Genomic DNA, 15160 nt, shown 5'->3' with positions numbered 1-15160 from the left:
GTATTCTAACACAAAGAAAAAAAAGGAAATTTAAAAACTGGTTATGGGAAAATGAAAAATGAAAGCCTTGTCGACGTTACTAAAACTACACCTCAAATGGAAATGAGCTGTGGCCAACCATAAAAATCCTTTAAGTCACTTCCAGAACGTTTTTCTGAAAATGAATTTGGAGTGTTTCAACTATAAATCAAATGAAAATGAAAATGTTGGTTCTATACATTTCAGGTAAACTATGTTTTGCTTTTATCTTCAAATTGTCCTCTTCTATGTTACTGTTATAAGCCACCAAAAAAATCCTTTTAAGTGTTTGTAAAATATGAATTCTCTTTAAAAATATAAAGATTTTAGAAAAGCTATCTAAAATGGGTCCTAATTTCCATTTCTGTTACTATGAAATTTGAGGTAATATTACAAAAATAAGAACATCTGCTTGAGGGGGAGAGACCAGGCCAACTTCTTGCTCACGACAGTGACACTCAGAGGCTCTCAAATCATTCATTCTGCAGGGTCCCCAGCATGAAACTTTCCCTCCAATTCCACACTTACAGTTCTAGAGTAACATTCGTCCCGTTGCTTTCCTTTCACCCTATATTAAGTATATCGTGAGATAATTAGTGATAATTTGTTATTGACAATTACTCCACATAACTTTTTAAAATGAAAAAGGACCTTTATCACATTAGTATGTTGAAGACAAAAAGTTTACATGTGAAATATTTTATTAATAGAATTTTCAGTATTTTAAATTATTTACTCCCATGGTTACAGCACTAAAGAGACTAACACTTGCCAGGTAAAGGTTTAGCAGTGTAGGCTGATCCTTAAAAATAGGGCAAAAAATTGCAAGTTTGCCACAAATAGGACAAAATGTTCATTATCGGTATAAAACAATTCAAAAAACTGATTCAAAATATACTGAGTTGTCAACAGAAAAACAGGCAATGCCTATAGATAAGCCATATAAGAAAGATAGGAGGTAATTAACAATAAACATATTTCAAGTTTAATATCAACAAAAATCAAAGAAATAGAACTAAAAATATTAGCAAGGTATGAAAAGGCACTCACATGTTGTTCCCAGAAATATAAACTGATATCCCCTTTCTGGAAAGAAATCTAATAATATGCTTTAATCTAGTAATTACATTAGAAAATGACTTCCAAATTTAGAGAAAGATTTATTAATGAAGATGACACCATAATATTTTATTTCTGCACAGGAAAATACTGGATGAGATGTTATAAAATATTAACTGGTTATCTCTGGGTATTAGGACTCCAGATGGTGTTTACTTTCTGTTTCCTTCTTTATATTTTTGTATATTTCATACTTTATAACAAGCATGTATTAACATCAATTTGAAAAAATTCAGTGTTCCTTTTTAGAATTCCTTTTAACGAATATCACCTAGTTCTTATAGAAACACATAATAAGAGTTTGCTATTTTTATTGCAAATGGACAGGGCTCCTACTCTAATTGTGGATTTTTACCTCCCACTCACCAAAAACATCAGCCCTGCATCCCAGTACAAGAGAGAGGAGTTCTGGTCAGAGAGCGAGATCTGCGCGCAAATCCCTGAAACACCATTTACAGCTGTGTTACTTTGAGCAACTTTTCTAAACCTCAGTGCGTTCTTAAATAAGATTATATAAATTTAGAGATTCAGATAGCTCCAACAGCACAGAAGGCAGCTCAGAAGGGTATGAAGATTAAGGAGGAATTTTGGTGAGATGGTGGGGAGTAAGTGGGACTATAAAATGAAATTATAAGGAAACAATGTGGGATTCATAACAAAGAGAGCTATGGTGACATATGATCAGACACGATAAGCATGAAACTAACAGAGTAAGTTTTCCTTTATTTTTCCGTATGGAACACCTCCTACACATGCCCGATAGGGACACAGCAGTGAGTAGGATAAACATGATCAGCACTTCCTGACCATACATTCTATGGTGGCAGGGCTGAGGGTAAGGTGGGCACAAGCCAGGCAGAAGCGACAAAATCAAGTTAGTGGTGTGTGCCATAAACAAAACAAGAACACAGACAGGCGGAGGGGCGCTACTGTAAATAGGATGGTCAAGGAAGGTTCCTCTGCAAAGAGTGGACTGAGGCTTGAAGGACAAGGAGCCCTGGGAAAATCTTGAGCCTCAGGGAAGAGCAAGTGCCAAGTCAAAGATGGGCCCAAACCTGGCTGTTCACAGACTGCAGGAAGACCACTGTGAAAGGGAACGGGACCAGCAAGTTAGCAGGGATCACACTATATGGGATCATATCATGAAAAGGAGTTTGGATTTTATTTTCACTGGGATAAGAACCCACTGATGTTTTCAGGAGAGTGGCATGATCTTGACTGCATTTAAAAATTACTTTGTGGAATCTGTGAAGAATTCGAATGGCAGGTAGCTATTGCAGCAGGCCAAACGTGCCCTGAACTAGGTCGGGATGACAGCACTAGCAGTGGCAGAATCAAGCAAAATTTCAGAGCTTCATTTCCGTTCTTTGAAACCCAGCACAAAGGTATCCCCTGGCTTTCCCAGCTCCACTCGCCACCAATGAACTATCCTAATGAGAACGTGTATCAAGTGTATGGTAATTTATGAATTTACACAAATGTTTCCCACTGGACCAAACTCCAAGTATGAAGGCTGGAAACATATCTTATTTACCTCTGATACGTTCCTAGCAGAGAGTCTGGCACATAAAAAGTGCTCAGTAAATGTCTTCTGATTCAAAGAATGAACAAATACACTTTAAACCATCAAAGCCATTTGTGTTAGTTTCCTAGGGCAAGGGGTGGCTTAAAACAACAGACCTTATACCCATCAGAAGATTAACTCAAAATGGATCACAGGCCTAAATTTAAAATACAAAATTAGCCCTGGACAGTGTAGCTCAGTGGCTGGAGCACTGTCCCGTAACTGAAGGGTTGCAGGGTCAACTCCCGGTCGGGGCACATACCTATGTTGCGGGCTCATCCAGGGTCTGGCACTGTCCTCTTTTCCCTTAGGAATTCGTTTATGTGTGCCATGACAAAAAAGGGTTGAAAATCGCTGCATTATTCATCTGTCCAAACTCACAGAATGCCCAACACAAGAGTGAAGCCTAATGTGTTCTATAGATTTGCATGATTATGATATATCAATGTCGGTTCATCAACTGTAGCAAGCACACCACTCTGGTGTATGGGGGCAGGATTTATATGGGAAATCTCTGTCCATTCCTCTAAATTTTGCTGTGAACCTAAAACTGCTTCCAAAAATTACTGTTTTTAAAAGTTTTCTTCTTAGAATAACTTCATATTTTAAAATAGTATGTTCACTATGAATAATTCAAGCAAGAGGTAAAATGAAGTTTAAAATCTTACAAAAAATTTCACTACCTTCCCTTTCATGCCTAGTAAACACATAAAAGGCTACAGAGTAAAGTGCTTCAGAGTAAAGGCTTCAGAGTAAAGTATATCAGGAATACTGTTTTATTCCCCAGAGTGAAAAAACTTTATTCTTAAGGTTAATTTTTTTCCAAACAATAAGAGAAAGTTTATTTAGAAAGTCAAAGAGGTAGAAGAAATGGGCTTAGGTAACAAGTGGCAAAGCAGAAGGGTCCTCGGAGCTTAGGAGACGAGAAGGTAAAGGTAAGGTGCCTTGGTGGGGAAGGAGAGGGGAAAGGTCAGGTCCGGGAGGAAGAACGCTCTAAAAGTTCATTTTAAAGTGTAGGTGAAATAAAAGGTTATTTCTGTTAAGTCACACATAAATCAAATTTTAACCAATAAAATGGTAGCTTCCCAAATGGCCTATTACACTTTCAATAATGGTTTTCCTTTATCTCTGATTTTATTGGGTTGGTCAAAAAGTTCTTTCGGTTTTTCCCATATGATGGCTCTAGTAGTGCTTAGCTGTCTTTAACTTCATTCAAAACAATTTTGTTAGAGTGTACTGTGACAGCTGTTCACATCACCATGAATTAAAAAAATTATCAGAATTGGTGGATTTTTGTGTAGCCATTTTAATGTTGAAGATGGAAGAGAATATGCAACATTTTTGGCAAGGAAGGTAAAAACAAAACAGAAACACAAAAAAAGATTTGTGCACTGTATGGAGAAGGTGCTGTGACTGATCAAACATATCAGAAGTGGTTTGCAAAGTAATGTGCTGGAGATTTCTCGCTGGACAGTGCTCCATGGTTGGGTAGACCAGCTGAAGTTGATAGTGATCAAATCAAGACATTGAGAACAATCAACATTACACCACACGGGAGAGAGCCGACATACTCAAAATATCCAAATCAATAAAGTTACTAGCGAAAAATGTGTCTTTTATTTTGGGGAAAACACTAAATGGACTTTTTGGCCAACCCAATACTTTAAGTAGAAGTAACTCAGACATTTTAAAAATTGAGTGTATACGTATTTTAACTAGTTCAAATAATCACTAGTCTATAAAAAGACGTGTAAATGAATTAAAGACCTGCTACTCAAAGGCATAATGTTCAGTAAAGAAAGACTGCTACTCAAGAAAGTCCCTTAGAGCAATTCTTTTACAAGGAAGCAGGGGCTATATTTTTAAAAAGCAACAGATTCACAGTTGGAAGAACTAGGTTTAAAGCTGTAACCCTTCCACTTTCTAACTGTGAGATTTTAGAGAAATCACTTAATCTTACCGAGTCTCAACCATTAAATCTTTAAAATGTTGAAGATGAATTAAATTACCGATAAGGTCCCTTTCAAGCATTAATATTATAATTATATTCCCAAAGAAGCCCTAGAACATGGAGATCCAGGATTAGAAACAATCAAGAACCAGAAAAATAATGGATGTATAAGGTATTATTTCTGTGTATGTATGGGGAATAGTAAAATACTTCAACACTTTGTTACCTTAATACACAAGGTGGTACAGTAAACCAGTGGTCCACAAAGTGGGTCATGCGTATGCACCCTGGGAAATATACGTGCGTGGAGAGTTCAGAGAGAATTGATTAGTAGGTTCCCAACTTCCACAGGCACACTCTTCTAAAACCATTCTGCTGACACAAGTCAGTTTTCATTCATCTCCTCTCCCATTTCATCTCTCCCCCACTGGCACTTCATAAAAGAAAACTGCAATTCTCAACAATTCTTGAAAATTACTGGGGAACTGGGGTCTAATAACATCTGAGGAGCTACAAGGAGAGTTCAAAATACTCTTGTTGAGAAAGTTAATCGTTCTGTAGGCTAGGCACCAAATTTTTTTCACGTCAAGGAGCCACCAATTCTTGCTTCCATGAAAACTGAGGGAGAACCAAATCCAACTGCTGCCTGAGAAAGCTTTAAAAATAATTTCAACTGTGTATCACTTTGTTGTCAACTCAGAAGAATGGGTGATATTTCGAAACCAAAACACTTTTTACTACCATCTACTAAATCTGTGAGTGAGATTTCTCAATACTTTCACTATTAAAGTAAAAAAGGAAAATGCAGAACCCCATCCATTCTAATATTTATAAATGAATAAAATATTTAGAAAACAATTTAAAATAAATGCATTTCCAGTAGTGTTACTGTTTTACTTAATACTTATTAAATTTTATAATTCACATGTTGTTTTGATTGTCTACTGGCAATTATTTTACCACTGTATTGATAACTCAGTACAAAATAAATTTGACATAGCCTTATGGATATAAGAAATTTTAAATATTTTTAATTATAATTGTTTTTGGTCAGAACTCAAGAACTAAGTGACACTGCTGAAATAAAGGAATATTTGTTCTCATTGATTAAATTCATGAATGAAGTTACTTTTTTTTAATAGAAAAGTGTGAGGGTGTAATTGATAAAATGCTTTCCAGTATAACAGGACGCATTAGGATAATAGAGATAGCAAAATAGAAAAAAAAGAGTTCAAAGAGAAAAATAAGGAATGTAAAAATTCTGTTAAACTTAAAAGCTCTTCACATGAGTTTAAAAAAATAAAGGAAGATATTAAATTGTTTAAATTTTCCTGGATATCTTTTAAATCATGATTTAAGTTATACACCAAACATTACACTATTTATAAATACTAAAACTGAAAGGAAAAGTTCTAGATGTATGAAAAAGTATATAGCTTTCTATTTGTTTGGCTTTTATATTCTTGGAAAGGATACATGAGCAAAAATGTTTTGAGAACCCTTGTACTAAAACTCAGAATATATGAATGAAAACCCTTACAGTAAAAGTCGGAACACATCATTAGTCCTAACCTTCCTCCTAAGATAGTGACTATTGGACATCCAGACCTGGAAGTCTCCCAGACACTTGAACTCAACATATTTAAAGCAAATCTATTATCTACTCTCCCTCTCCTTCCTTCCACATACACAAAAGAAAACCAAAACCCACCTGCTCTTCCCATCCATTCTTTTGTTACTAGCTTAATGATCGAGCTGGTCTCCCAAATTAAAGTGACAATTTTTCTCCCTCAAAAAACAAATCACTTCCTAGGACCCACTCTTAACTTTCTATCTCTTTTCCTTCCAGTGCTGCCATTATTCAAGATCTCCTCACCAGCTGTCATCAAATAGCTCTTCCTCAAAACAACTATACTTAAATTCACTTCCCGACATCTTTATAATTATCAGAGCTATACAAAAATGCCTTTCATGCATACACCTCAGTTATCCAAACAATTACAGAATCATGAAGTTGGAAGGAACCACAAGAGTTTACCCCCTTGTCAATATCCTTTTCCAAATATCTTTCAAGCTGTTGACTCAGCCACTGACTAAGAATTTATAATCTCATGAGGCAAACCCACTCTCTCTCTCTGGACATCTCTATCAGAGATCTGGGCCCAAAATCAAATTACCTGACTTTTTCTAGGATTATTGTGGCTTAAAAGGAAGTTCATGTTAAAAAAAAATTGGTAAAGTTACATAAAATTTTAAACAAAAAGTTAACAATTACTTATAATTTCACCATCCAGAGATAGCTTCCCTTAGCATTCTGAAATACATCTGGCTTTCTTTTTGTTTTTGCAAGCATATATGATGTATAGGTATGTACACATTTTGTGATTTTTAAATACAATTTTTGTTTTTCTGCTTATGTTGTAAGCAATTCCCCATATAATTAGTCTTCCAATGCTTCAAAGTATTTAGTGAATACATACTATAGAAATATTAAGAAATAATAAAATTTATTCGGTCATTTGTAAACTATGTGATTATGTATCCTTTAAATTCTTCAAAGCATTTTTGTGGTTACATAATATAGAAATAAATACTATGTACTCACAATAAAACTATAATTTAAACATTAATAAATTGTTTCTAATTTTTCAGTGATAAATAAGTGATGAATACCCTTGAAGATTCAACTTTATCTACCTTTCTGTTATTTGCTCAGGAGATTCCCAAAGGTAAGTTATCAGGCAAAAGTACTAATTTTCTAAGCATTAATATTTTGACTCAATTGCCATGTTGCTTTTCAGAAAATTTTCAATTTATATTCCTACTAGCATTGCATAAGTATAATCTTCAAACTACACACTTTATTAAAATGTACCAATCTGAGCAAAAATGATTATCATTCTTTTACATGAATTTCTTTGATTCGGAGTATGGTTAAACACAGTATCTCCCTTTCTATTTCCTTATTGTTTCTACCTATTGGTCCTTATTCTATCATCTGAGGTAACATCCTTTTCCCATGCGGTAAAAGGAAGTAGAAGAGAATGCATGGGCTTTGAGGTGAGAATGACCCGAAGTTTAATGCACTTCCATCACCTACTTGTGCTACCTCGGATAAGTAACAACGTTCAGCTTTTATCTTCTCCTGTACGTCAGCAACTGCCCTCACAAAACAGGAAGTGGATATAGCAATTGAGAACATACATACATAAAGGCATGCTCTTCCTGGAGCTTGCCGGTGCCTTCCCCCCCTTGTTTCCTCAGGTGTGTATATTTGCTGTCTTTTCCCTAAGCTCTAAGGTTCTCAGGAGACTTGCAACCAGGTGAGCAGCGGCAGCTCATCCTGGACTACGTCCCCACACCTGTCTCCAAGGGCTCTTCTTTTGCCTTTGTAACTTGTTTCCTGAGTCCACCCAGCCCAGCTGGCCCACTTCTTCTGCCTGTATGACTCTCTTTCTAAAATTCAGGCCAAGACAGCTCTCCGAGTAGCCCACTCTAATCTTCTCTTGGATTGTGCTTTCACTTTGCATGATTAATAAACTTTCTCTTGTGCTAGGAAAAAAACAACAACATACAACCAATCAAAATCTTAACCAATCCTCTTCTCCTTCCTCTTGTTCACTGGCAGTCCTTCAGATACTGGAAGACAGCAAAGCTCTATCCTCTCTCACCAACCACTACCCCACCTCCATTCCCAAACCTCCTGGCCCAAATCCTGAGTCTTCTTTTCTCCAGACTACAAATGTTTCCAATTTCTTCAGTTACATATCAACAATGTGTTTCAAATCACCTCCCCACCCTAGTCACTCTCTTCAGAGTATGATTTAGCTGCTCGTGTCCTCCTAGAACACGGCAATGAAAACAAGTACTCCAGATGTAATTTGAAAATACCAGAGTGAAGGTTATCACTTCAAATAATCATCTCTAATCATCAAATTTTTATTTTTAATCCAGATCCATAAGCTAACAAGATCTACAATCCCCAAACCTAAAAGTCTAACTTCTCACCTTCACGGAGGAGGCAGGTCAGTTTTAAAGGAAGGGTGTGAAACACGAGAGGCCTTTCCTGATCACTTACAGAGTTTCTTAAAGGTTAAAAACATCGATTACAGCATTTGGCATGTAGGAGATACTCAATAAATGGAAACAAATACAGTTATTACTGAAGCCAAGACTGCTGCATCTTTACTAAGAACCTTCTGCCAAGTACTCTATATGGTACCGAGCTAGAGTCTGGTCTGCTCAAAACTTCGAGAAATATAGTAGGCTCCACTGAAACTAAGTTATCTAATTAACAATTTATTTTCCCCCAAATGCTGCCCTGTGCTATTTCATCCTCTCCTCCCCCTAGCTATTATCTTCAAAAAAACAAAGAGCCATCCCTACCAGTAGGTGGAGGCATAGAGCAGTAAATCAAAATTCCTATGCAAAACTATGAGCAGGAAACATTTCTGATGTCAACCACTAGATCAGTGCACATGTTCCTTAGGAAGGGGACCTGCCAGTAGTCAAAAGGAAGCTCTGAAAGCTTAGAAAGCTCATCTACAAATGCAGTTTTTTCCCGATGTTGGCTTCCAGTGGGTAGAGGACATGGGTGTGTTGCTAAACATCTTCCAATGCATAAAACAGGCGCACAGCAAAGAATTATATGGCCAAAATGTCGATACTACCAAGAAACTTCGCAAACCACTTTGGACACATTTAATCAGTCACAGCACCCTCTCCATACACTGAACAAATCCTTTTTTTTTTTTTTTTTGCATTTCAGTTGCATTTTTACCTTTATTGAAATAATGAAGCAAAATACACTCAAAATGTTATTTTCTTCCATCTTCAATACTAAAATGGCTGCACAAAAATTCACCAATTTTGCTAAGTTTTTTTTTTAATGCATGCTGATATGACAGCTATCACAATACAATAACAAACTTGTTTCAAATGAAGTGCTAATCACTACTAGAGCCATCATACAGTACAGGGAAAAACATAATGGACTTTTGACCAACCCAACGGAAACACCTACTACAGTAACCTTCAGCTTCAGCTGTGTGAAGCTTCCTTTAATTTACCCAGGAAATTTGGGTGTTATCTGTGTAGTCTCATCGAACCTTGATAACTCCAATACAACAATTACATCACATACAATCATACCATTTTCCTCACCACAATCCTTTAAGATTCTTGAAGGAGGAACCAACTTTTATCCAGGGGCTTTGAAATGTTCTGGCACATATAGGGCCTTTGTGATTTGTCATATACTAAGAACACTGCTAAAGACTACACAGATGTATATTATAACTACACGTGAAAATGTTTATGTATAAAGAAAAACCTGGTTAGGTTGGCAGGCTCACAAGTGATTTTTTAAAAAACTGCCAATTCTTTACCTCTCTCAGTACCTAACTCAAGGAGCCTCATTCACAGACGGTGTTCAGTAAATACCTGTGGAATATTTTTTTTACAAAAGACACCAAAAGGGAACCCTAATGTAAACTATGGACTATGGGTGATAATGACATGTCAATGTAGGTACAGCAATTGTAACAAATGTACTACTCTGGTGGGGGATGCTGATTATGACAGAGGCTATGCAAGTTTGGGGTACCTGGGAGACCTTTGTACCTTCCACCCAATTGTGCTGTAAGCTTCAAATTACTCCAAAAAAACCCCCACAGGCTATTAGAAACAAAAAACACATAAATGCTAAATTAGAAGTCAAATTTAGCGTACTGTGGTATTAAAAGCATATGTTTACATGTTAGATCCCAATATTTTGTTCAGTAATAATACATATCGTAGACTTATAATAAAGTTAAAAAATTAAGCCTCAAACTTCTAACCCAAGTAAGACTTGTTTCCAGTGTATGGAAAACCTGACCAAAATAATCCCAGGTGCGGCGCATTGGTTTGCCATTAATATACTAACCCAACCTCCACATTTTGCTAAGCACCTATGTAGGCAAAGCACTGTGGACACAAATGGTGAGCAACACAAGTTCTGTTCTCACAGTATTTTTTCCAAATAAGAACTTTATTCTGCAAGATAAATCTTTAAACCTAGCTATCAACAATATATCCCCAAATGGCAAAAACAACTTTCTTTTATTATCTCTATTTTCCAAATAATTAAAAAAACTCTTATTAACCACTTGAGAAAGTAGTACACAATCTGGTTTACAACAAAAAGTTAATGCCTCATTTACTCGGCATCCTTGGAAGAGCTGATGTTCCTTCCACTTAAATGAATTTTCCAGATAATTCTGTTCCCTTTAGTAATCAACACTTGAACTGTCTGGCTTGGAAATCTTTCATTTTTTTGTTTTTAAGTACAAATCTTGAAACTTTAAGAAATAGGCTCTATTTACATTATTTTGACTAATAATTATTGCGTTGTACAACACTCAAGCCTCTCTAGGGAAGTCCAACCTGAGGCCCAACGCATGCAGCCCAACACAAAACCGTAAATTCACTTAAAATGTTATGAGATCTTTTTTGTGATTACATGTCGCAATGTATTTAATGTGTGGCCCAAGACAACTCCACTTCTTCCAGTGTACGGCTCAGGAACGCCAAAGGTTGGACACTATATGTACCCAGGGTGCCTTTGTAGAAGTTACTGGGTTTTCTTCCCTGATCCCTGGCTTTTGGTGTGTGGGCTGTCAACTTTTGCAGCTATCATTGTGAACCTGACTCTAGCAGCCTCCCAGCCCACTTTAAATTTGCTGCTACTTGGAAAAACAAGTTTGTCAGAATTCTACTTAAAACACACAGGTGTAAGAGGGTTGCCAAATCTATTTTTAGTTGCTCATAGTCTTCTATCTCTTGAATCTGTTAAAATCTATAGTTACAAGTTCCAAACCAAGTTTTGGATAAATAAGTTACTGCTATATCTTGATGAAAGTCCTTACATTGTTTTCATATTTAAAATTGATGCTCAGATACAACCTCATTACCTATTCACTCATTCAACAATCATTAAAGTATCACCATGAGCTAGGCTCCAATATTATGTTGAAGAACTGAAAAAACTACTAGTTTTGAACATATTTTAAAACAGAAAAACTAATACAAAACACTTAGTGCCTACAAAACAAAACAAAAAAAGGAACAGGTGTTTTTTTAAAGTCTTTTAAATGAAACTACAAACCACCTAAACTTTTTATATCTATAGCTTTCGTCAGACTTAGGAACTAAAGATCCAAGGATAAAGAAAGCTTTTGATTTAACTAAATATTTATTTTATAGAGCTCTGAATAAGATTCCAAGATTTTTTGCCTTTCCTTTTCTATTACAAATTCCCATCTAGCTGAAGAAATCACTACCAACATATGTTTAATATTAAATGATACAGTCTTGGTAATGATAAGCATGCCCATTTCAGCATCATAGTAAGTTTACCATCATTTTAATGTTGAGCAACATTGACTAGGAAAAAAGTGTTACTTCAGGAACATTTCTGTCTAAATTTCCAGAAGTTCCAATATACTTCACTTTGGGGTATAGAAATTTTTCTTAAAAAGTTTTAAGGGTGGGTTAAATATGGTGTCTCTACATGATTTGCTTTAACTGCCACAATCATATTTCTTACATTCCATTACCCATTAAAACCTAAGGCTAGGAAATGAGTCCAGAAGGAGTCCAACTTAAAATTGGTCTCTATGGATTAATTAGACATCAGGTAAAACCCCTGGCATCGGCTTTACTTGTTTTCATTCCCCTGAAATCTCCCTTCTCATTCACATTCTCCTGAGGGAGCGTAAGTAACTACTAATGTTTTAGATGTTATAATTTATTAGTCATTGCTTTTATTATTTAGACTGGACCAGAAATAGGTATCAATCATGTGACTGCTGATCTGAGAAAGTAAAATTAATATTTAGAAGTGAAAAAAGTTACTACCATTAAAAACTTTCAATTACATATCTTTCCAACATTCATTTTGCAACCTAAAAATGCTTTAAGCAGTCCTATAAAGGCAGATTAATGCAGGGACTTTCAAAATAACAATGTAGTGCTATTCAAAATGTCCCTAATATCAGTACTTTTTACAAGGTGGCTCTGACTGACCTCAATAGTACCCCACCTTGTCCTATGAAAGAAGTCTGATTTTAAATAAAAACAATTCAGAGAGAACCCGAAATATAGGCTCTAGCTCTCTCTACAAGCAACTTAGGCAGAGAAGCATTTGGCAAATATTTACCAGACACACCTGTTACTAGCAAAGTCTCTACCAGGTGCCCCACACCACCTGTTTTAAAAAAAACCCACCACACAGACCCTCTCTCCAGATCTTTACATTATAGCGAGAAAAAAATATTAAAATAAATTAGTATTAGCCAATAGGAAAAATAAATATACGTGAATTAAAAGGTGATCATGAACATGTAACATTCTGGCAGAAATGGAGAGCACTCAGTTAAAATGTAAACAAAATTCCTTTTGCCTCACTATTTTAAATCTGGTGATCAAAAGCAGCAAGAACTAAGAAGTGGGCCAACAGCAAAAAACCGAAATTCTCAGGAGAAACTGGTATTGGACCGACCACTCAAAACAAAGTCTGTGAGTGCTCATCATAGTTTCTCTCCTAAAATCTCATCAAATTAAAAACAAAACTGGTTCCTGGCTATCAACTTTGCAGAAACCGAAGCTTCAGGGAAACACTCTCGATATTTGTTTCTCTGATAATACTTAGGGTCCATCTACAGAATTGAAGGACTCGGGAGAAGAGCAACAGGGAACTGGTCTATTGTTCAGAGAACCGCAGGACCAACTGAGTACCACGGGGCGCGCGGGAGTTGGGGGAGGTGAGGCGCGAACTCGGCACAGGTGTGTCTGCGTGGTGTGCGCGCGCGCGTGTTGGGGGACACAGGTGTGCTAGGGCCACAACTAAGGAGAAGAGGCCCAAGTTCCAGACCGAGACGTCAGGAAAGGGAGGGAGACAAAGTCATTACTGAGGCTTAAACCTCTGAGCAAGGATGGTGGGGGATACTGAGGAGAGGCAAAGGCTCCTGGAGCCCACCCCACTGGAGGCCAGAAACTGAGAGTGGACAGCCCTGAGGATAAAAGAAAGAGCTCTCAAATCGAAGGGACAGCCCAGAAAGTCCCAAACAATGAACAACGCTATCGTCTGGGTGAACGGCGAGGACTGGGGTTGTCCCGGGGGTGAAGCCGGGTGGGAAGAGGGAAACAAAGAGAGAAGCCCCAAGTGTGAGCCCCCACGGCGTCGGCAATTTACCTGTGATAGCTGCCGGGGATTGGGGCAGCCGAAGAGCGCGGAGCTGGAGCTGAAGCTGATGGCTCCTCGGCGGCTGAGGACGTGCTGGGGGACCGGCCTGTCCAGGGGCAGCACCGGCAGTTGGTAACATACTTCCATTGAATACGCCCGCCCTGCCCCGGCCGCCGGCCCCTGCGCTGGGAAGGGGCCGCGGCTGCGGGGCACCGGGCCGAAGCGGGGGCAGGGCTGGCGGGTGCCGACCCCGGGCCAGGAAGCCGCACTCACGCCTCCGCCACCCGAACACTGCACCCGGGCCGCCGGCGGGAAGGCGCTTAGGCGGCCGCGGCGACAGTTACCAGGACCCGCGTACGCCCGGCTGCGGGGTGCCAGCGGGGGCAGCACCGGCAAAGTCGGAAAGGTAACCCCACCGCCCCAGGGCTCTAATGCGGGGAGGAGCAGAGCAGGAGCGTTGCAAGAAAAAGAAGCTGGAGCCAGCGCCAAGACCCAGGCTGCGCCGGGATCGGGAGCAGCACCAGCTTGGGTCGCCGCCGCCGTTCTGCCCCTCCCCTCCCCTGGAGCCTGGCTTCACTCCTCCAGTGGCGCGAGCCGAGCGTAATTCACACTTTGCAGCCGCGAACCCTGCGCCAACCACGGCCGCCACCTCCGTGACGTCACGACGCCGCGGCGCAAGCCCCGCGCCCCGTGCCTCCACAGCGCCAGTAGAGACGGGTTAGCGGCGGAGGTTGCGAACCGTCCTCCTCTTGTTCTGTACTTTGAAGCGTTGTCACCTTCCCTCGCGCCACACACCGCCCTGCTCCCCTACTAACCTCAATCCGCACCCACTCCAGTTGTCTCCCCAATCTGCTCCCCACCCGAGGCGCGTGCGCACGAGGCCCCGCGGAGTGGGGACATTCCCCTTATCACCAAACTCTTGCGTTCTAGAGCCTGAGGGTGTGGGGTGGATTCAGCCTGTGCGAGAGGCGCGACTCCAGCCTAGCGACCCCGGACCCTCAAAGCACCCAACGCAGCCGCACCGCTCAGCCCTGACCGCGGAGTCTGTACTGTATTTCCCTCCCCGAATTCCCATTCTTGGGCTTTGCTCGGGACCGCTGCGGCAGTGACGTCAGCAGGCCGCGCGGGCGCTACGCTCTCGACGACGTCACTCCCAGCCCCCCGGCGGGGCTGGGGCTTGCGAGTTTCCCCAGCAGGTGCTGGCCTTGGGGCAGTCCCGGCATAAGTGGAGAATTGGGGACCTGAGAATGAGGAGGGGGAGAAGAGGTGGAGGGAAAACACC

At 39.4% G+C, this 15160-nt stretch overlaps 1 protein-coding gene across 3 annotated transcripts in view; it reads right to left on the bottom strand.

Moving 5' to 3' along the window:
* The window catches only part of PDE7A (phosphodiesterase 7A), a 111270-nt gene extending 96383 nt beyond the window's left edge, over window positions 1–14887 (bottom strand). For all 3 annotated transcript variants that reach the window (XR_008427480.2, XR_008427481.2, XM_045181710.2), the window contains exon 1: window positions 13888–14887. Coding sequence is in view for 1 of the 3 variants with exons in the window: in XM_045181710.2 (XP_045037645.2) it covers window positions 13888–14025 (138 nt within the window). In the remaining 2 variants the exon portion in view is untranslated. The remainder of the gene's footprint in view (window positions 1–13887) is intronic.
* Between the last annotated feature and the right edge of the window lie 273 nt (window positions 14888–15160).

Source organism: Desmodus rotundus, chromosome 8 (assembly GCF_022682495.2).
Source record: "Desmodus rotundus isolate HL8 chromosome 8, HLdesRot8A.1, whole genome shotgun sequence".
Lineage (NCBI taxonomy): Eukaryota > Metazoa > Chordata > Mammalia > Chiroptera > Phyllostomidae > Desmodus > Desmodus rotundus.
The sequence above is the reverse complement of the archived record's forward strand: the minus strand, read 5'-3'. Positions and strand labels throughout refer to the sequence as shown.